Source organism: Cryptomeria japonica, chromosome 6, assembly GCF_030272615.1.
Source record: "Cryptomeria japonica chromosome 6, Sugi_1.0, whole genome shotgun sequence".
NCBI lineage: Eukaryota > Viridiplantae > Streptophyta > Pinopsida > Cupressales > Cupressaceae > Cryptomeria > Cryptomeria japonica.
Genome location: NC_081410.1, coordinates 430,073,902 through 430,098,416, shown reverse-complemented (window position 1 = coordinate 430,098,416; position 24,515 = coordinate 430,073,902). Strand labels below are relative to the sequence as shown.

Here is a 24,515-nt window from a genome sequence, read left to right as displayed (position 1 = left end):
TCCTAGAACTAAATGTAAAAGGTTTAAGAAATCTAGAAAAGTTTCCTATTATTCTCTTCCTCTAATACCCAATCTTATTTGAAATAGGAATAACAAAGCCCTCTAATATGCAATAGTTAGTAGTAGACATAGTTCTCATCAAAGATATGTCCTTGATTTTAATAGGTCGTATCCCTAATGCATCATTCAATTCTGAAAAAAGAGACATGCAACAAAATATTATTCAATACAAAATTCCATCTCAAGATGGGGAGCTTCACTTCTTTGAAATTAACCATTTCTTTATGCAAATTCTCAACGAAAAGTGAATTATAACCAAATAATCTATTCACATGAGAATGTTGAACATTATCATCAAGCATTTCATACCAATTTGGCTTTTTTTATTGTATTGATGCCCTTCACTTAGCCAATTGGTTAATATAAAGTAGCCCTCAAATTTGTCTACATCAAAAGGTTCCAACCCATCTTTTAGAATAGGCTCTAGTAGCCTTGTTATATGCTCTTCACCTATGATTAGGAAGTGGAATAGGCTCTAGTAGCCTTATTATATGCTCTTCACCTATGATTAGGAAGCCATTTCACCCTATAGTTGTGTTTTTCCTATAATATTCTAAGGACAACTCTGTGAGGTTTATTTTATGATTTGCCTCTAGATTTGAATTGAACGTGGTTCTAATCAGCTCCTTACTAACTATGAAAACAAATCTTTCGCCAATGCCCTTAACCTCTCTAAAATTTGGATCATATAACTTACACAAGTAACCAAATAGGCTTTCATTCAAGAAACGATTAGACACTATTTTTTTGGCTAGGTCAAACCTCCATGGATTAATCAAATGGTTAGATTTAAAAAGATTTGTTGAAGCAATATTCTAATAAATCCCACCCTTTATTGGGAATTTTTGTTTTCTTCATATAATCAAGTGCATATTCTAGATGGTCCATTAATAACCCATTTCTTGATGGCTTCTTTCCTTTTGGCATTTCAATTAGGTCCTAAGTGGCTGTCCTATGTGATAATTTCGAAGACATTTTTAACAAAAAGAATGTTGAATTAGGGCTTTACCATTGTTTCTAATTACAAGAGAGTAATACAAAATACTTTCATTTGTAAGTGAAGAAGACAACCCGCAACCCCTTCAAAGATGATAACCCACCTAGTCAAGCCTCAATTCTATCCTTATAGTAAAGGATAAGGTCACTTAATAAAGGATAACGACAAATAAATGCACAAGATGGATATATACAACTTAATCAATTATAATTAGCTTTGCAACATTAAGAGTATTGAGATACCCTATTTGAATGATAGCAACAATGTTTTCACAAGCTCTAGATATTTAATGTCTTCCATTGGATTTTAGTGCTTGTATATTTACAAATTTACATGAATTCCTAAAAAAAAAATGTTAAATTGAATTGCATGTTTAGGAATTATTGAATAATCCAAGTAACGTAGATAGTTTGCACGCTGGTACTATACTTTCTTTACTTTCTTAATTGTACATATCCCATTCTAATTATCCTCTTTGGAAAAATAAAAATAAAAAACAACCAAGACCATCAATTGTCTTCTGAATACATGATCACTTGTCGTATTGCACATTAGCTCGAAATAAGTTGGTGGTGTGTAGCTCTTGATGATGTAAGGAACTCTGCAATTTAATAGAAAATGGCCACCTAACATTCCCTAAAAATCGCAATTTGCATAGTTGTAGGTCACAACTATAGATGGACCGATAGAAGTGCTCGTTCCCAAAATACTTGTACCCTTGACAGATGGTTATTTTACAGATCACATTGACAAGTTGGAGGTTTCGTGTGAAACTTGTATAGGGCCATCACATAAAGTGAATATTTTATTTTGAGAAGCTTGTATAAGGCCGTCACATATCGTCAAGTGAATATCTTATTTTGAAAGGCACATGCCGATGCGAAGACTCTACGAATAATCTCTGACCACTGACATACCAACATGGCACCACACCTAGGAAGGCATGGACATACCAGTAGTGCACCAATGATGAATGGGATAGTCATCAACTAATGGGATTCGCTAATTCAAAGAAGCATTGTGACGGGACTAGTTAACCAATGATGACGAACAAATAAAGTGCGCACTTGAAGAGTTTGCGATTTGGAACAAGAAGTTAAAAAAGAAACATAAGGAAAAACCCACTGGGATCGACACCACAAAATTATTTAGGTTTAGACCATAGCTCTGCTGCTGGGAAAAGAAGTGTTTCTGTCGATATCCAAGTAAGTATTACAACTGAATCGGTATAATCCTCAGATAAAGGATGCAAAGCAGAACAACAGTTAGCTTAGATACTGTGCAATCCCAATGGAAAATCGTAAATTGTCATATGCAAGTGAAATAAATCTTGGCCAGGGGTAAAAAACAGTAGAAATAAACATGTAGGAATAGTAGTTCACTGCTATTAAACTGATTCAAATGCAAAACAGCCAACAGTGTGTAAACCGACTCAAATCAACCCAAAATAAGATGTGTATATCAGTCCATCATACAGAGTCAGGGTACACAATCACGTCACGTTTGCAATCTTGTGACTAATTAGGCAAAATCCATCAAAATAAAAACACAATTTACAGCCAACCCAAACACATCATATTTTAAGACAGGTTAAGCATACTTGCAACACAAAGTCTTCCTTCAATCATTCTTGAGGTACAGAGGAAATTATTTTTTTCCGCTCATTTCCCCTTTGAACTTCAATTTCATAACAGATGCCTTTGCAATCAGGATTCATCTGTATTTTGAAATATAAATGTCAACGATTACATTATTAGAAATATATAGGTCGTTCATGCAAAAATCATGAACCAAAGTCATTAACTAATCACAGGTGTTTTCTTGTTTTCCTGCATCAACTGTACAAACTCGAAAAATGCTGTAAAAACATACAAAGAATTAGCTTCAACTACATAAAGGCATCAAACAAAATAAAACTGGTTTTTTATTAACCCTTGTCAGATAAGCTAACAATATATAAACCATATTGATATTTATAGGATAATGAAAACATCTCTTACAAGGATCAGAGTCATGAGGACCAGGAGATGATTCCGGGTGGTACTGGAGAGACATTGCTTTCAATGCAGGGAACGCTAGACCAGCGCAAGTTCCATCATTTAGGTTAATGTGTGTCACTTCTACGCCTTCTGGAAGTGTAGCAGGATCAACTGCATAGTTGTGATTCTGCCAGAACAATGATATTCTGTAAGCCACTATAGGTGGGTAACGTATTTATACTAAGTAAGAATTTACATTTCATATACCAGAAGTGAAAGAATTGACCAGTTTATTTTATAGATGAAAAAAGTATTTTCTTCATATAAGCCAGTGATTGAGGTGTTAAAGAGTTACTTGAGCACTAATAACAACACTTCCACTCCGCAGATCGCGCACAGGATGATTGCCTCCATGATGGCCAAATTTCATCTTGAAAGTTTTACCGCCTAATGCTTGGCCAAGGAGTTGGTGTCCCATGCAAATTCCAAACACTGGAACTTTACCAAGCACAATTTTAACATTTTCTACAGCATAAGGTACTGCAGAAGGGTCACCTGGCCCATTGCTGAACAATACACCATCAGGCTTCAGCTTCAGAACTTCCGAAGATGGCCATTTGCAAGGCACAACAGTGATCTTGCAACCATATGAAGCTAACCGCCTAAGGATATTATGTTTTATCCCAAAGTCATATGCAACAACCTGGTAAGAAGGACAAACATACCATCGAGGCACAAGATAAGGAAGAGTAAATATGGAATAATTATGTTGAAGTTCCAATTTTAATTTGTAACAACTCACATGCAATTTGTCAGAAACCTTTCCATCTGTGTTAAAATCCCATTCTTCACCTGTTGTATCTTTCCATTCATATGGCTGTGTACATGTAACATCTTGAATCAAATCCTTGCCTGCACAGCATAGCATTTGAGTTCAAGAGATAAGAACTAATAAATTCTACCCCCAATAGCATAGAAAATATGTATAAAACATTAAAGTACAAAAATACTTTTCTTCTCATACCTATAATGTCCCATTGGCGAGCCATAATCAAAAGTTCATCATCAGATTTTGAAGAATCGGTGCTCAGAACTCCTATAAGACTTCCCACTTCCCTTAATCTCCGAGTGATTGCACGAGTGTCCACGTCATCTAATAAACCAGAATTAATTAAAAAATGAAATAGGATGGGCCATATTGGCCCATTGTGGCATATAACTGTTAAAAGAGAACCTCTGAAAATTCAGAACAGTAAAAGCCTGCAGTAACATACATATGCCCATAACATTCCTCTTTTTTAAATACTCTGGCAGGGATTCTGTTGATCTCCAGTTTGAGACACTGAAATACACATGTAGGGATTGTATAATATATATCAGAAAATGTCTGATGCACAAATTTTATTAAATTTCAGGTATGATGAAGAAAACCAAAAGATTAGATAAACATTATATGTAATAATAAACACAACAATTCTTCATGTTGGGATAAGATGTATTTGTCATTTGTTTCTTGAATGTACGTCAATTACAAGTTCATGCAATATTGCTTACCAATTGCTCAGGTTACGAATCACCAATCCAGCTAGAAAACATTCCTGTGATTCTTCATCATCTGCATTTCAGACAATCATTTGAACAAAATAATATAACTACACAAGTTCACGTTGTGAATTCCTGATTTATGATCATCATATAAACATGGTGCAAGGCTTTGTGTAAGATAGCTAACATACCTACATTGACACCTGTGTTGCCAATATGTGGATTAGTCATCAGCACAAACTGCCCAGCATAGCTTGGATCTGTGAGTATCTCTTGATATCTGCAATTGCAAAAATCATGTAAATTTTCATTTAATCAAACAAATATAAGATTCCGAAATAAAAAGACAAGTTAAAATGGTACATATGCTAAAGCTAGCACATCTTCACAAGACCGCTTGACTTCTGCATGGTAATTCCCAATCAACAAATACCTAATTAGTGTTTCAAAATACTGACAAACAAGACAACAATCATTTAAAATGTTTAACAGATAATAAATTTGTCCTTGGAATTAAAGTCCATGGACAATTGAAATTCTCAAATGAGTATGTATGTTAAATGCCTATAATCATTTTCTTTGTAGTTACAACGATCCTCCTTGAGTAAGTTCTGAACAGCAAAGAAACTGGCCCTCATAACTCAGTTGTAAATGCTAAAGTGCTAAGCATAACAAGAAACTTCCAGTCTGAATACCATATTATACATGTTGATTCTAACATGCCGAAGTTATGAAATATTGTGTATCACACATGCAACGCCCCATGGGAATGGTTATATACACTATAGTTATAATACAGAGTAGACTTCGTGTAGTCATAAAGAAATGCATTCACAAATGTCAAAGACTCAAAAGAACACAAACAGATGTCTTCCAAGCCATGCCCCATCCCAATCCTATAAATTGAAAAAAAAAATGAAAGGAAACCTTCTTCTAGTAATCAGATAGCAATGCTACTGTCCAATTTCTCTTTAAATAGTAGTGTGATATTTCTTGGAATTTATTCATTTTTACGCATCTACAACTAAAACAAAAAAGTTTGTGCATGTTTCTCACATCAATGATATTGTAGACAATTCTTGTTTCACACTTTGCTTTATGATTCTTGCATCATGGATATTGACGAAACTCTCTATAAAAGTATGCATGCATGTAGCACTAATCCAAACCTAATATTCTTTGACATACATTCATGTGGAAAAACATAAATTCACCATAAACCGATCTTAATTTGTTAGATATGGACAAACTGTGCCTGACTTCGAGCAGACTTTCATTACCAGAAGCTGAGAAATACATTACATTAGTGAGCAAATGTACATCAAGAATGGACCATTATAGAGATGTCTCTCCATGCCAAAGGAAAGGAGCTAACATCTATTAAGCCCTGTAGTCAACTGCCACAGGATATTACAACTTGGCACAAACTTGAGTGCCCTAAATCATCCAGAAGGAAATAATAACCTAAGTACTTTGGCAACCATTTAAATTGTAAGGTAACCTTGTATCTCATCATCCAAAATAAAAGAGTAGAAAGCCTGATTATCCACTAAATAGGGAAAAAAGAGATGCTTAGAAGCCATCGTATCATCCCAAAAAGCAAAATTAAAACCCTCTTGTTCGCCACATTGAATACATACTCAATCATCATGTATGTCCGTCCCAGCTAACCCAACTAATAGGAAGTGCTTTTATAAAGTTATCCATCTAAAAACACTCAGTTTGAAGGCATGCAAGACAGACCGTGTGGTATTTATGTAATCCTTGTCCAATGTTTATCAATGTAATTTTTTCCCATCTAGAAATTAGCTTTTGAAAAAGATTGTACTTAGGATTAAGATGGCTTACAAAACATACGAGTCATAAAAGTTATTTGACAAGCCTTCAATCCATCATTTAAATGGAAAAAATGTTCAATATTTCCATTTTCTGTATCAAGTTGATTACGAAGCTAGAGAATTTAATCACTTCACCCTGACAATAAATCTTCTAGACAGTTGCAAGCAAAGGAATAATGTGGTGGAAAGATGATTGCAGATCCCATGGGTATTTAAAGCACAATTTGCAGCTCACTATTTAGCAGATTTCATGGTTGGTTTGACACACTGAAGTTCTGAACATAGTGGTTGACAATGGAAGAATCTGCAATGCTTCACAAAAGGCTGCTGAACAAAATCAAAAGAACAGTTGTTTCATAGCCATCCATAATATCCTGCAATCAGGCGCCATGTCTATAGCAATTGTCATCCATGCATATAAGAACAAAAACCTTTAATGAAGTTAGTATTATATAGCACAGTTTAATACAAACTGTGTGATGCCCCCACTTCGAAACATAATTTAATAATAAATTAAAATATAAAAATATATATATATATATATATATTCAAAATCAAATGAAGAATATTGAAACAAGCATATCCTAAGCAGCTATTGAAGGTTTACACAGTGATTAATGAAAACTAAGCAGCGATCTAAATTAACAATGATTGATGACACATTAGTTGCCTAGCAAAAAGGTACGATCAAGTTTCTTCAAGAGGTAGCCACATCAATATCAAATTGCCTGATAATTAATTAGTGAGGATAATAGCAGCGGTTTGGCCAGTACTCGATTCAATTCAGCGATTAAGATATATCGTCAGCCATAAATAGAGGGAATGATGATACTCAGAACAACGATTACTTAAATGATTAATATACGATATACATCCAAAAACAATATCGTTCTGCCAAAGGGTTAATATAAACTACTGATTAATTAGAGATTTAAGTATTGTAAGTCAAAACCGTTGCCAAAAGAAATAAGTATGACTTGTTTAGAAGTACTTCAATGTTAACTATAATAAAGGGGTGCACCCGTTTACTCTCGCATCTCCTCATGATATATAAAAGGAAAGAGACATCGGCCACTTTAAGGGGGTGTTATCCGCAACCATCTTATAGATGGGGGATTATCGTATAGTCTGTACTCATTAAAGGAGGTCAGACGATGGATCAGATCAGATCATAACTGTTATTATGTTACAGGCAGTAACATCTTTGTTCTTGCTGATATGCATGGGACGTACTTAATATGTGGCTGTGTTTGAAGCCACTGGCTCACATACAGGATTTAATAATAACACTAATAATAAGAATTTGATAATAATACAAATATTAATAACAAAATAATAATTATGATTATTATAGTACTTGTGAGAACTGCTCTACAGTAATACGTATAATGTTAATATCTGAGTATGTATATATATATATAATGTAAAAATATAATATACAATATATACAAGTACATATATAAATATAAAACAATATTGTTTGATCCGACAAACTAATATTGAAATATATATCAGGAAGAATTCATAAGTTAATAATAGAAAGAAAAGTATGTTTTTCTGTTAAGACTGCCAGTATTTAAGAGGTTGGGGAATGAGACCTAGAATTATGAATGATAGATTGATTATCTAGTATAATAGACGAACTATTTACTCATTAATAATTGATTAATTTATTGGAACTATGGAATATTATTGACTTGATTCATAGTTTTGTCTTCTAATCAACTTAGTTTATGTCATAAGTAGGTTGAGATGGATTGATTATGGTTAGAATAGGCCTAAATCTAGTAGGGGACATTACAAACTGTTATTAAACCTTCTTATAAGAAAAAATGTAATGTCACCATTTTTATGCCATTTCTGTGAGCGTTGGCCAGTTTTCAGGATTTTCCAAAAGTTTCCAAGTGAGCTAGGAGAGTTCCAATGTTCTTAGAGAGCTCAGTTTCAGGTTTTCTTCGCATCTAGTGATGGTTTGGAATTCAGTTGGCTTTCAAGATTGCGATGATGCTCTTTGTAGCGTTTTTGGCCTTTTGTGTTGTTCTCCACAGTTCTTGGAGGGAAATGCTATTTTTAGTAAGTGTTTCAGCACTGAGCATCATTCTTTAGCATCAATTATGTCTCAGCATGTTCGGTTTCAGTTTATGGTGCCCTGGCAGGACTTTCTGCAATGTGGTTGGAATTATTTAAATATTTGCACTGAAGTTATAATGTTTTACTATTCACTTTAGTGTACAAATATTATAAAGTGATGTTATGTCCCCAAGTTGGTTGCCTAAGGAAATGGGAAATGGGGACTTAAATTGTTTTAAAATGTTAAAAAGGCTTTTTTGAGGGAAATTAATATAATTTTAAAATTCAAATTGCCCTAATTCCCTACAACTCAATTACAGGGATTTTGGCTCTCATTCTTCTAGCTCTGAATTTGCAAACATACTGAGGCGCTATCAAAATTGACAAAGGAGTTCTTCCAGGAGTTGATCCCGGAGTTTCACAAAATGAAGATCTTCAAGGTGAATTGATTTGCAAATTCTCTATAGATGTTGGCGATTGTTCTTGGTGATTTTAGGAGTTGTTTTGAGTAGATTCCAAGTGATTTAGTGCTGGCCGTACACCCCCCCAAGGCTGGCTGTGACCTCCATTTTGCATGCTGGAGTTGGTGGGTTGATTTCATGAATCTGGATATTGCACCAAATGAATTCTCAAGGCTAGACAAACCCTTGCAAGGTGTTTTGTGGTGGATTTTTGCTGATAATTATTTTCTAGAGCAAATTGCCCTTTCCAACAGGTCGTACCAGTATGAGGTTTCATTGAAATCGGTACCGGGGTGTATTGATGGATTTGTGGCTACTTTTTCCTCCAAGTTTGGTGCTCAATCCTGTGGGAAATGATTGCTAAGTGTTGTTGTTGGATATTGGTGTCTAAGGTGAAGACCTGAATATTTTTGGCTTATCACCCAACATGACCAGCACCCCAAACTTCCGGCTGCAGATGTTCCGACTCAGATTTGCTGTCATCAGAGTGGTTTAATCTTGCTGGAATAAGCTAGTTTGATGGTCTGGAAATGTTAGGAGAGTTGGATTGCATAGGAGGAAGCTCATTGGCCTTATCACTTCAATAGGAGGCTTGTGGAATGTCATCTTTGCATTTGCGGCTGACTGTTCACCTTTTGAATCTACTGTAGCAAGTCTGAACAGCTATGTAATGTTGCCCATATGAGGTATTTTGATGCTTTGGATGTTGGTTCAGTTGTGTTATCATTTCATGTTGTAATACTTTGTTTGAAATGTCAAAGCTTCAAGAACATTTTAACAGAACATTGAATGAAAATTGAAGATTCAAATCAGATTCCTTATTAGCGAGAAACTCTTATATTGGCATTGTCAAGTTGTCCTTTTAATTAGAAAATTGGCAGTGTTGTTACCAAAAAATTAATAATAAAAATGAAAAAAAAAATTAAAACAGCGAGACATAACATTTAACAACAATAAATTAAAAAGAAAAAAATAGTAATAAATGAGGAAAAAAAAAGAGATTAAAAAATGAAAATATAGCAGTGCCCATAGCGATTGTCATCCATGCATATAAGAAAAAAAACCTTATAATGAAGTTAATAGCTTATAGTACAGTTTAATAACAATTGTCATTAAACTGTTTTATAGGAAAAAATCAATAACAAAAGGAAAAAGTTGAACTTAAAAATGAAATTACATATAGTTAGACACAATAACAATAAATTAAAAAGGAACTCCTTTATAATTGTTAAATAATAGTTACCCTAATTAAAAATGGCACATGGAGGTCCGCAAACGAAGGGCAAAGCAAAGCAGAGTTTGAAAAAAAAAAGCAAGTGCGGACAAGGATGGACGATTCAAACACGGCAATGGATGCATAATTGATGTATCCTCTATCATTGACAAAGATGTCATGTTGGCGAATACCACTTTAATCGATAAATTCATGGGTGCAAAATTCGCAAGGAATGCAATCAATCACACTGGAAGTATGATCTGGTAGCAAACTTCCTCCCCAAGGGTTTCTTTATAGCTGTCTTTGAGTCTCACAAAGAAAGGGAGAGTATTTTGATGAACAATTCATGAAAGTTTATCAATTCACACCTCTACCTATGGAGGTGGGTGCCTAATTTCAAACCTTGAGATACTTCCCCAATGGAGAGACCAATTTGGATTAGATTGTACAATTTACCCTTTGAAAATTGGTCGAGTGAATATCTATTGAAGATCACATATTGTATTGGAAAATGCCTAGAAGTTGATTTGCAGAATAGGGAAACCCCAATTTTCATTCGAATTAAACTAATTGTGATTAAAGAAATTCCGACCACCATCAAGCTGCTCACTTCTGCTAGCACATGGATCCAAGAGATAGCTAAAGAACTCCCCAAATTTTTTTGCTTAAAATGCAAAAATCAAGCTCATTTTGAAGACTCTTGCCATCATTTCTCTCTAGTGACTAATTAAAGAAATTTCAACCACAATCAAGCTGCTCACTTCTGCTAGCACATGGATCCAGGAGATTGATAAAGAACTCCCAAAATATTTTTGCTCAAAATGCAAAAATCGGGCTCATTTTGAAGAATCTTGCCATCATTTCCTTGAAGTGATTAAAAAACAATAGATCCCAAAAGACACAAACAAGCAAAGCATCAAGAATAATTCAGATAACACAAAGCCAGAGAGCCCTTTGAAGTCCCCCAATGTAGTTTCACCCCAACAAATGGCCATAATTCCAAATGTTGAGAAAGGTGAAACCAGCAAACAAAATGGTAACGAAGATCCTAAATCGAAGGATGAAGACAGGGTGGATACAATCACACTATTGACCCTAGAAGAATCAGCAAATCCACATTCAAGTTACTCAACATCAGCATCAATCTAGCAGATTCCAAGAGTGATAAAAAAAGGATCAAACAAAAAAGAGAGGAAGAGGTATACAACAACAATCAAACATCAATTAAAACTTATCTTTTGAGGTCCAAGGGATGTCCAAGGGAGGTCTCCCCTACATTTGGGAGAAATGAAGATCCTAACATGAATGTTACGGGCCTATTTGCCCCTGAAAAATGATGCTTGACCAAACACAAAATTGAAAACTCTTTGGTCAACTTAGTTCTGCTACATTAGACAACACTAAATTTTGAGGAAACCAATCTCTTTACAAGAAAGTGCAAAGGTTGGTTTGGTCGATTCATTAAGGCCAACAAGGCCTCCAATGGCTTGGATTTTCTATGAAAGCCTAAACGCATCACTCTTCAATGTTTAAGGCCCCATTAAAACAGATGAAAAAATGATTGTTTGGAACAAACCCAAAGTGGAAATGCTAAACCTCAAAAGAGAGAAAATATACTATCGATGGGGACTTCAACACAACCTATCATAAAAACATTGCGATCTAGATGGAATTTCTCAAGCGTAGAAAGATTTCACAACTTTTTGTTCTGGAAACCAATTTATCTAACATCGCCCCGAACAACGGCAACACCACATGGAAAAACAGGAGGTTTAGTTTTACAAACGTTGCTATGAGGCTAGATCGTTTCCTATTCTCTCACAACTAATTAAACTCGTTGACCCTCATACAATCCCATATCTTGCCCATATCGAACTCTAACCACTTCTATCTCTTTGATTTCTTCTGAAGACCATCCCCCTCCAAAGTACCAATTCTGTTTTGAAAAGATGTGGCTTTTATGTCCCGAGATCAAAGACTTATCAAATCATGGTGGTCAAAGGCACAAGATACCAAAGGCTCTAGAATGTTTGTCTTCCACAAAAAGCTCCAACACATTAAGGAAAAGGCTAAAGGTTTGAATAAAGAATTTGTGACTCCTAAATGAGAAGGAAATAACTAGTGAATGTTTCAAAATGAGTATATAAAGGAAAAAGAGCCATTTAATGAACACTATGAAATTTTGGCAAGAGACAAGATATTCCGGAAGCCAAATGGTTGACTGAAGGTGACATGAACACAATTTTTCCACAATATGATGAAGTTAAAAAGAAGCATAAATAGAATATCTAGCATCAATGCCCCTAATGAACACTTTTTGTCCTCTTCAACAAATATTAAAGAAGCAATAAATCATTTTTGCCTCCTCTTGGGGGGTAAAGGCATCACCAATCTCACCCTTGAGGAGTCCCTTGACTGCATTCCATCAATCATCAACCCAAATGATAACCACCTTCTAACTACTCCTCTCACCTTGGCAGAGGTCAAAAGTATTGTATATCAGCTTAATTTGGATAAAACTCTATGCCCAAACAATTTCCCAACCTCATTTTACGATTTTGCTAGGACTTACAAACATCACACTCACCCCCAATAAGCATGCACATTCTTTGTAGACTACCAGCTGTTATTGTTATGCAATACTATTTACAATATCATAACAAAGATAATTGTCAACAAATTGAAGCCTCTTCTCTCAACCATCATATCCCAAGAACAAAGCTGGTTCGTACCAAGAAGAAATGTCATAGATGGAATCATTGCACACAAAACAATTCATTGCATCATGAAGCAAAACCAAAAAGGTATGATTCAAAAGTCATGGAGAAATTTGGTTTCAACTCAAAGTGGTTGGTTCAATTGAGTCTTCTCTTGCATTTCCCCTCCTTGATTTTTTGTCATTGTGAATGATGCTCCTAGTGGTTTTCTTGAGGCAATGAAGGGGCTTCAACAAGGGGATCCCTTGTCACTATTCTAGTTTGTATTAAAGGCCGAGGCTTTGAGTCGGGGTATTGCTCAAAAGAAAAGGGCGTGGAATTGGAGAGACATCTCTACTGCTAGAAACATTCCTACCATCTTGCATCAAATGTTCGTAGATGACACACTACTATACGATAGTGCAACCATGGAAGAGGCCAATGCAATAAAAAACGCTTTGGAAAATTACATGCAACACTCTGGCCAAACTGTCAACTAGGAGAAAATAAAAAATTATTCCTTCAATACCAAATGGTCAATGCAAAGACAAATCACCACTTTGCTTGGATTTTGCATCGAGTCATTACCATGCCCCTACTTGGGAATCCCATTACTCCAAGGATCAATGTGAACTGCACTATGGGCGAACACAATTGCCAAATGCAAGAAGAAAACAAACTCCTAGAAGGGGCGTTGGCTCACTTTGTTAAGGAGAATGATGATGATCAAGGTTCTTCTAGTGGCAATCCCCATTTACCTCCTCTCATGCTTGGAGCTCACAAACAAATCTGAAAAGGAATTCATGGAAATTAAATGTAGATTTCTATGGGAGGGTACGAATGAATAAAATGAATCCCCCTCATCGCTTGCCATAAAGTCAAACAAAATAAAAGCGTTGAGAGTGTTGGCATCAAGGACATTTAACTTCAAAACCAAGCCCTAGGAGAATATGAGAATCCAAATGCCTTATGGTGCAAAATGCTACAAAATAAGTCTCTTGATGATGACGACCCTTCACAATTACTAAACATTGCAACCTCCCCATGTGGATCTCACCTTTAAAATTTTATGACGAAATGCCACCATATAATTACTGAACATCTCTCATGGAAGTTAAACAATAAAAAATTGACATGATTTGGGAATGATTCATTGAACAGCATTGTCCCCTTGACAACATCCCTGAACTCCGTGGTTACAAAGAGATTATGATTGAGAAATATAGGGACAATTTTCGGGACTATATTATACCACTAAACGACCTCAAAGGACCCACGTTCGAGTGGAATATTTTTTATTGCTTACCTTAGGCGTCCAAGGAAATACTTACCAAGGAGCTCTCAAGAAAGAATGTATTCTTATTGCATATGTACAATGAAATCACTTGGTGTGGGGCCAAATCCAAAAATACTCTGTGAAAGTTGAATGAGGTACAAATTGTAGAGCATCAACTACACCAGTGGCCAACTGACCTATGTTAGGATTCCAATTTTCTCCCCAAGGCAGACACTTTCGTCTCATTTGCATTACACTACACAATTCTAACTGGGGATAGATTAATTAAACTTGGCTTCATGGGGCCCTTTCAAAGCCCTCTTTGTGAATGCATCGACGAAACTGTGGCCCATCTACTACTAGTCTATTTCTACGTAAAAAATTGTTGGGAATGGTTGGGTCAATCTTCTCCCAATAGAAATTGGTGATCTCTTTCTTTGGTGGCCAGGGTTGTACAAGGCATCACTTTGAGCCAGTCTTTCGTTGGAGGCCCTGGCCATGATAATATTGTACGAATACTATTGTCACTGAGAAGGAGGGGTGAATCAGTGACAAATGGCATATAAAATCATCTACCACTTGAAAACACAAAGCAGACAAACATATACAGATTACAAGTAATTCAGAATTGTTAATCAACTTCAGATTGTGACTTTCCAAATCCAAGTGAGTACTGAAGAATAACACAATGATCACAATAGAAGACACAAAAATTTATGAGTGGAAAACCACTCTCAAAATGCCTCACTGGCTTAAATAGAATGTCTCACTGACAGATACAATATTCTCTCACTGATATCACCATTTACAGAGTCTCACTGACATACAAACACTTTGTCTCACTGACACTAAGAATTGTTTAGAACATATTAAAAAAAAACACTTACAGAGATAGACCTTTGTTTTCCATATACATCACAGTTTCTTCACTGCACAAATGATTACAGAGCATGAAACATATTAATACCACTGCATTTCTTTTCCAATCTTGTTATTTTTCTCGAGCAACCTTTTCAAAACATCCATCATCAGCAACCCATTTCAACTTCCCTTGCTGCTAAAAGGGTTTACTTGTCATCAAGGTGGTTATCCACTAGTGGTTATTCGATCCAATTACTGTCTTCGACCACAATAGACAATTATTATAATACTTGTCCTTAACAAAACAAATGGCAATGTAAGTCGACAAGTTGTGAAGAAACGTTGATTACTCTTGCCAAGACAGTTGACTATATTATGAAGAACAAGTTCTGATAAAGGAGCCGAAGTTAAGAAAGATAACCAAGAAATCCTACTCACCAAGGAAGAATAAGAGATATTCATATATGTTTGAGGGAAAACCAAACATCATGGAACACAATAACATATATATATATTTATATAGTGGAGATGCATACAACAAAGAAGCTACAACTACCCTCCAGCACACTCTGTAATCTGAAATAAGAGAAGCTTCACACCAACACATAAATCTAAATCCTCAACACAGCATCATAACATAAATCTGAATCCTCAACACAGCATCATAATATATATGAAGTTCAACAACAGCATCATGATATATGAAAACTATATGAACACAGTAACCATGCTAAAGATAATAGGACAGAGAGAATCAAAATGTATTTGTGCTGCAAAAAGTGTTTTTGTCAACAAAATGCCCAACTAACTAGTCCAACCTGTTGACGTGTATTTTGTACACAATCATACACAGAATAAAATACCCAAAGGCATCTTATCCTCTCTTGAATAAAGTCGCTAACTGCTGAAGATTTCGCAAGAAGGATCAGTTAGGATGACTCCAATGTTCTTTTTGGTAGGGTCTCTACGTGTGGATAAGCACCAGTGGTCGTTGTGATTTGCTGTGTCCTCAAGGGGCCTTACGTTGCCGAAGATTTTGCTAAACTAAACAAGCTTCAAAAAATAACAAAAGAATAGGGTTTTGCAAGAGGTCTAATTTAGTCTAACCCTAAGAATGACTTCATGTGGACAAGACTTGGCAAGATTCAACCAACTTCAATTTTGCCATAAAATAACAACTCAATTGAAATTGATGCGATCTTCTAAGGTAACAAATGGTTTTTCAACACATCAAAGATCAAAGACACTACCATGAAGGTACATATCTAAGATACAATAACGATTGAAGGTTAAGTGATTCGAGTATTCTCCAGTCGACCATGCAAGGCGTTCCTACAATCAGCAAGAAGCTAGTGGTTTGGAAAGCGAATCCTACCAAAGATCAAGTCCAACACTTTGTCCTTCGAATTAACACACTACTTTGATAGAGAAATGATTCAAGAAAATTGAACAACCATGAAGATAACCAAGAGAATTGCAACAAAACACCATAACTTCAATATTTCATTGATTCCAAAGTCATCATGTACAACAATTGTTTGAATTCTTTCTTCAAAACTCAATCTTGCTACAAAAGTAAATTGCTTCTAAACTCTAATCTCTCTCTAATACTGATTTTCTAGCTATCTCTCATTCAACTCCTGAAAATGAAATGAGGGTATAAATAGCATCCTCAATTACAATGAATGGTCCAGATCAAAAGTAGATCAATGGTCAAGATCATGACACCTAAACCCTAATTAGGGTTTGTTCCAAATAGCCTCCTTTTATTGCACAACATTAAATGCATAGCCAATTATAAATTTGGCACGAAAATCTAGGAGACATAGACCAATGGCAATTAAGGTGCCATGTCATCTATAACAACCTCTCATCTAGAATCTTATTCCCTTTCCAATGCTCCTTTTTAGCATATGCAATGAATCTTGACACGATTCCTTCGATCTCAGCAATTGGAATCTCGGGAAGATTCTTCATTCTTTCTTCCAAGTGGATGACCTGATCAAATGCATCTAGAAGAGCTGCGTCCCATGTAAGTTCAAGTTCCTTAGTCTTTTCGATCAGGAGCATGGTAGCAAACATCTGGTCCTGTTGCTCATCTGTGATATTGACGTCCTTGCAAAAGATGACCTTAATCCTATCCTCCAATTCCTGCAAATCCACATCTGTCTCAACTTCGATCCTCCTACCAAGAATGGTACGTAGTACCTCAAATACTCTGTCCTGGATCGGGTTGATCACCTCCTCAACATGACTGCATCTAGTACTGATGTCCTCGAAGAGAACTTCCTTCATCTGGAGTAAGGTGGACCACTGAAGTAAACTATGAGGTCCTCCATCCATAATCTTTTCCTGTGCTAAGACCTTCCTCGATGTTTGTCTGATTACCTTCAAGACAGGAATGATAACCTCTTTGGTATGAGCAAAAGCAGCTACTATTATCATCAAATTGTGGATAATCTCAAGAACCTGGATAGCCCTATGAATAGTCTTCATCATCCTTGTTGTAAATTCTACGGCAACTGTATGAGATTTGTCCATCCAAGTACTCATACGCTGGACCATACTCCTGAATCTCTCTGCCTCACCAATTGATTGAAGGGGAAGTGCCTGTATGGGTGATCTTGCTGGATCCTGACGTCCTAAAGGTTGATTGAGATGGCTGAAATATGTTCTCCATGCACCAACCTCTCTCTCAAGCCTCCTATTCTTCTCCATTTCTTCCCTAAGCTTGTCTTTCAAGGCCTCAAATGAATCGGTGGCATCATCTAGTGTCTGCTCGGCTGTGGATGGACCTAGCTCAAATGTCTCTATATCATATTCTTCTGCTAAGATCTCACCTTCATACTTGTCCACTGCCGGTGTAGCTATCTGTAATTTTCTGGATCCAGTCTCATCTCTAATCATCTTGGACATCTTGGTAGCCTTCCTCTTTTCTGTCACTTCCTGGGAATGTCCAACAAGGCTCTCTAAGTCAATTACATTGTCTTCGTCCTCAATCACGATCACTTTTGTTAATCTTTCCTTCAACCAATCTGGGATGGCAGATCTCGTCTCTTTAACCTGTATTTCCTTGGGCAATTCATCTTCTCTGGGAGGAGATGTTACTTCATTATCTTCCCCATCTTCATGCAACTCATTGTCTTGAAGAGATCCACCTGTTGCCTGTCCTTCTTTATCATTCTATACCATTGACTCCATAGAATCTTCCACTTCAAGTGTCCTCTTCTCAGGTCGAGAAGATGTGCCAGATGAACGATCTCGGTTGGCCCCTTGCTTCTTCTTGGAAGATTCTCTCTTTTCAGGTCTCTCTTTCCTCTTCGAGCCTCTTGGATGGAGATCGCCTTCACTTGCACTTCGAAGGTTACCTTCATTTGTATTTCTGGGATTAGGATTACCTTCGCTCACACTAGCTCCACCTTCGGCTGGTTTCTCTTCCAAAGTGAAAGTCATAGCTATGCCTTGCTCTCTCAACTTCTGATGCTGCACATCAACCCATCTGCGAGTACAAGACAAGACTGGAGCCATCAAAGCATCTAGATCCACGACCTCGGGCTCATTCCAATCTAACTTTACTGATTTGCTTTCTCGGTCATAGGATGACTGGAGATGTCTGCCACTGTCCTGAGCTTGGTCGGCCACTCTGTAAATCTTGCATTTCCTGATGAAATCCAAAGGCAATCTAGAATGCATCTTTCTTTTTACTTCAAGATCGTCTAAGAGATTCATCATAAAATCTTCTATCTGAAATTCATGCTTAAACTTCCTACCGACTGTCTCCTCTATATATCCATGTGGATCAAAGCTTTCTCTCAAAGCAAAGGATGAAAAAGAATACAAGGCTAACTCCTTCTCTGCGTCATCCATGGCTAAAACATTAGGACATACCTCAACTGAATTGCCTAAGATGATAGGTACAGGCACTCCATTTCCATGTCTGTGTCTGAATGCCTTCGCATAAGCTGCCAACTGTCTTGTTACCTCAAGTAACACTATTCTGTCTGTCGGATATCTCGGCAACATGTATGGAGGTGAAGGACATCCATGAACTCTGATATAAGTAAACTTTGGAAATTGGATAAACCAAGCACCGTACCTCTTTACTAATTCCTGTGCATCCTGTGATAATCTGTTGTGAATCCCACCTTGCAACGTCCTCGTGATGTTCATCGTGAAGGTATCATTAACTAACTTGTAGTTGCTTCCTGGCGGATGATGCAAGTGGACATAGGAATCACAAACTCTGACCTCGCCGGGTCCTCTTCCAATCACTCCTCTGTGAGGTAGTCCCGCATACTCAAAGCTCCTAATCAAAGCATATATGACGTATGAACTCATGTGGAAGGACTTGGTAGCTTTTAGTCTCCTCAATTGTACATCCAAGCAATGGCTAATCATTCTGGCCCAATGAATTGTTCCTTTTCCTTGAACTATCACCTGGATAAAGTAGAACATCCACCTCTCAAAGTAAAAAGCTTGAGGTGCACCTGTGACTCGGTTGAGCATTGTAATCAAATCTCTGTACTCCTCCTGGAAATCAATCCTGTGTGGTGTGTTCGGTACCTTACTCAAGCGAGGACGACTCTTGAGTAACCAGTTCTTGTTGATGATGCTTAGGCAAGCATCTGGATCATCTTCGTACATTGACCTGGCTCCTTCTATGCTCTTGTAGACCATATCTCTGTGCTCTGGAAGATGGAAAGCCTCACTTATAGCTTCCTTTGAAAGATACGCCAAAGTGTTTCCTTCCTTGGACACGATCGTTCTGGATTGAGGATCATAATGACGAGCACACTCGATCATCAACTCATGACACTATATTGCTGGAGGGAAGCCGACCGCCTTAATGATGCCACTTTCAATTATCCTCCAGGCGACAGGTGATGGCTTGCCAATGTAAGGGACATCTCGAAACTTCTTCGTGCTGAAGTTGCCCAAGTTAGTATCTCCAATGTTGCTCCATTTAGACACGATCTTGGTCTCCACTTCTTCGGTCTTTTGATCTTCCTTCATGAGAGCTGGACGACTGGTGGATGCTCCCGCCTTCGGGGTCGCCATACCTACACAACATTTCATAATGAGAAACTAGATTTTGCAATGCATAACTAGATTAGATTAAAGATTAATTTTTTTTAGGAAACTTCATGATAAGTCCTTGAGTTATCATTTCCTAAAAACAATTGAGCAACTGGAATTCAAAATTTCAAAATTCAAAATCTGAAGCTATGACGATCAACATTCAAAATTAAAACAATAAAACCATATCGCCATACCTCACTAGAGAGCTAACTCTAGAATGCAAAACAAATGGATTCGCCTAGGCAAAATTAATGCTAGATGGCCTTGACGTGATCTTCAATATCTTTGACAAGTTTGCTCAAAGGAAACTAAGGTTCGCACCTCCTTGGATAATACTTCGCACCACCTTGGAGAATACAATTCGCACTTCTCCTTAAACACAATTCGCACTTTTTCCCTTTGTCTTCCTCAAATCGCATGTGAATGAAGATGGTAAAATGATAATGTGAAAATGAAAATCTTCACCTCCCTTTATAAGCGTTCACACCACAATTACCTTGAGGCCGACTTGTAAAAATAAGGCAATTTAAACGATTTTTAAATAAATAATAAAGGCCGACTTTTGATAAAATAAACCCAAGCGCTTCATTTGATTAAATTAATAATTAATAATTAATTATAAATGCCTTTGTTTTTTAAATTAACAAATTCGATTTTTTTTTTTTACAAGGCAAAAATAATTAATTAATATCTTGCGCAAATTTTAAATGCTAATTTAATTGAATTTTCAAACTTTATCGATTTTTAGCATTTAAATAAGTTCAAAAATGTTTGAGCGCCCAAAATTTGAAAATGGAAAAGTGCAAACCTCATCGCCCTGGTCCCTGACTGAGGGACAGGAGCGAAATTTCAATTTGGTCTTGATTCTTGTGCTTTTGACGTTCAAAATCTTCATCCTTACGTTGAAGTTGGCATTTTTACTAGGAATTTCAAACTTGGGTGACTTGACCTTGCAAATGAGTGCCTCTTGAGGTGATATCGCCCTGGTCCCTTGGAGAGGGACAGGAGCGATCCCTATGTTCTTACTTGAAATTCTTCGTTCTTGATTTTAACTCCTCGTTCATTGCCTTCCAAACGACGTTTTAAACCCTTTGTAACTTTGCTTTGACATGATCTTCGAAGGATAACAAGTATTTTAGCAAATATCGCCCTGGTCCCTTGGTGAGGGACAGGAGCGATCCTGGTGTTTTCTCCTTGACCTTTGTAACTTCAAACTTCAATCTTCATTGTGAGGGATAAACAATGTTATTCTTTCATTCTACTCTCATTTCACTTGGCTTCTACAAGACACTTTGATGTTTTAGAGGACTATCGCCCTGGTCCCTTGGAGAGGGACAGGAGCGATCTTGAAGCTCTAGCCAAAATTTGCCATCTTTCAACCTTTGTTCTTCATTCATTGCTTCCTAAATGATGTTTTTGATCTTGCCTATCCTTGCCTTGTCTTGATTTTGAAGGAAAATGAATGATTTAATGAAAATCGCTCTGGTCCTTGCCTGAAGGACAGGAGCGATATAGCTTCCTTGGCTCAATTGATAGTCGTTTGACGTTTGAAACCTTTGTATATCACCTTCTTAAGATACCTTAGACCCTTTACCACCTCGCATGATCTTGACTTAACGTGATTTTGGAAGGATTTGGCCAATATGATAAATATCGCTCTGGTCCCTGCCTGAGGGACAGGAGCGATCTTCAATGTCTTGTGCTCATACTTGCTTTCATCAATTTGCCACTGCTTTCATTGTGTAAAATGAAGTCCTTTTGATCCCCTTGGACACTTAAAACGTGATCAACTTTCAAAATCTAGGCTCTCATGAAAATTTCGCTCTGGTCCCTGCCTGAGGGACAGGAGCGAACCTAGGTATTTAAGTGCAAATCCTTCATTTTGGCGGTCCTTGTAACTTTGTTCTTCATCAAGATACCTTAAAACGTCCTCGCCACCTTGTACTTCGTCCTGGAGTATCTTGAACTTGGGATGAAAGCAAGATAACTAAGATATCGCCCTGGTCCCTGGATGAGGGACAGGAGCGAATTTGTGCTTGTAGGCTTCATCTCACTTTGCTAACCTCAAAAATTATCTTCAATGGTCTTGTAATGCTCCGTTTTATTCACCTTTGGCTTGGAAATCATTCAAACTTGGCAAGAAATTCGTCTAAGGCAAAGATCGCTCTGGTCCCTGAATGAGGGACAGGAGCGAACTTGGGCATCTGGGTCCCTTGTTGATGTTTCGTAATCTTCAATTTGTCTTCAACGGGTTCAATTCATTGTCTTTGCTTGCCTCAAACCTAAAACTTGCTTGATCTTTGCCTGAATTTTGCCTTATAAGAAATTTCGCTCTGGTCCCTGGGAGAGGGACGGGAGCTACAATGGATTTCGCCCTGGTCCCTGACTGAGGGACAGGAGCGATTTTTGCAATTTGGTCCACTTTCTTCATGTTTGTGCCTTCAAATTATATTCAATTGATAAAATGCATCTCCTTTGATCTCTTCAAATCGTCAAGTTGTTAAAATCCTGCAAGGGCAAAGCAATATTTGATTTTGAGCTCCAGTCCTTCACTGAGGGACAGGAGCGATTTTGCTCCTACAGGCCAAAATATCATGATTTCACACATTTAATCACTTCACAAGGCAAAAACAAATCATTCCTCATGCCCAGGATCAAATATCAAAAAACTCAAAATTTGGTCAAAAATTACTCAATTGAATAAAAATCACATTTTCATCATTAACACTTAGACAAATTAAGATTCTGCATTCAAAATTCCAATTGAAAATAGACCATTCTGGCGAATTCATTTCATTCAAAATTGCATCCTACGGAAGGAAGCTTGAAAAACTCTCAAGATTGACTGGACTCTGGCCTAAAAGACAGTAACTAAAACCCTAAGGCTTGACCCTAATCCAGACAACTGACAAACTACCAAAACCCTAAAAAGCAAAGCGAAAGGCGAGCAAAAACGAGCAAAAAGAGGGGGTCCCCATTTCAAATGGGGCGATGTGTGAAATGGTCACAACATCTGGCGACACCACTGAGAAATGTTGAAAAACATTTGGGAATCAATCTTTCTAGAAGAAAACTCAGAAAACCTCCCTCAACAAAACCAGGAGTTAAGAAACACTTACAAGAAGAGACCATCATATTGAGACAAAGTATCAAGTCCACAGTTACCCATGTGTGTGCAAATGCGTTAATTCCCCTCAACAAGACAATCATGATCTTCAGGTTCCCCTATGATAAGCTACGTAGTTTGTCTAGACTCCAAAAGCATCCTGGATAGAGCCTCGTTGCCAGTCAGACATCCATAGCCCCGACGAGGTTATCGCCGCAAGCTCACGAACATTGCTCCATTGCCGGCCAGGCGTCTATAGCTCCGATGGAGTTACTCGTAAATTCCCTTTAGCCAATTTGATATTTCTTTTTAGCTCATCATTTTTCTTTTGATTTTTTTTTCTTTCTCATTTTTTCCTTTTGATACTGCTTTCAATCCCGTCAATTCTTTGGCTCGTGAACAATGAAGCTCACTAGGGTTTGAGGATTGCAGTGGCGCTGAAGTCAGACTTTAGATTTTTCACTGATCACAGCTTCGCCTGGAAACCATAATGACTCGGAGATTATAAGTGTGTAAAGATATAATAACTGGAGGACAAAAATACGTGAGTTCAATAAGCTAATCTTGCTTCAATGTAAATACGTCCTGACTCAAAGCTTTACTAAAAGAAACTCCCTTTGTAATTCCAAAAGACCTCATGATTGCCCAAATGCAACCAACAACCTAGCAGGAAGTCAGAGCGTTACATAACAAAATCACCCAATGTCAAATGGATACCCCTCAAGACAAAACAACTAACCTAAAACAAAAACACCTAAACTAAGAAAACGAAAACAAAGCAAAGGCAAACCAACAAAAGACAAGCAAACAAACGGAAAACAACGAAAGCAAACTAAACTAAATATGTACAAGGGAAAGCCATGGGCATTTCAGGATTGGAAATAATGTTTGAGATACCTCCCATTGGCAGGCAATGGGATGTCTTCTCCAGTTAAAGTCTTCAACCTAAATGCATTTTCTCCCAATATCTCTGAAATTTGATAAGGGCCTTTCCAAAGCTTGTCAAACTTATCATGTTCTCCTCTTTTCTCATGTGCCTTGTCCCAGTACAGGACAAGATCTGAGATTCTGAATGCCTTGACTCTAGCTTGTCGATCGAACCATCTTTTCACCACTCCTTGGTGTTTCGCAAAATTCTCCAACGCTTGATCTCTCTTTTCTTCCAGATTCATCAACTGCGTTAATCGGGCTTGGACAGCATCAGTGTCTTCCATGTACTCCTGAATAAATCTCAAAGTCGGGATCCTGAGTTGCATGGGAAAGACTGGATCTTGGACATAAACCAGAAAATAAGGTGAAATGCCTAATGCGCTCTTGGTCCTGATTCTGTC

General features: G+C 37.2%; 1 protein-coding gene across 1 annotated transcript in view; it reads right to left on the bottom strand.

Moving 5' to 3' along the window:
• Window positions 1–2,609: 2,609 nt before the first annotated feature.
• Window positions 2,610–24,515, bottom strand: part of LOC131044149 (carbamoyl-phosphate synthase small chain, chloroplastic) — a 54,419-nt gene continuing 32,513 nt past the window's right edge. The window contains exons 3-10 of the mRNA XM_057977416.2: window positions 4,773–4,861; window positions 4,591–4,651; window positions 4,311–4,378; window positions 4,061–4,189; window positions 3,839–3,948; window positions 3,392–3,739; window positions 3,058–3,223; window positions 2,610–2,915 (exon numbers count right to left, since the gene is read on the bottom strand). Of these exons, the coding sequence (XP_057833399.1) occupies window positions 2,857–2,915; window positions 3,058–3,223; window positions 3,392–3,739; window positions 3,839–3,948; window positions 4,061–4,189; window positions 4,311–4,378; window positions 4,591–4,651; window positions 4,773–4,861 (1,030 nt within the window). The 3' untranslated portion in view covers window positions 2,610–2,856. The remainder of the gene's footprint in view (window positions 2,916–3,057; window positions 3,224–3,391; window positions 3,740–3,838; window positions 3,949–4,060; window positions 4,190–4,310; window positions 4,379–4,590; window positions 4,652–4,772; window positions 4,862–24,515) is intronic.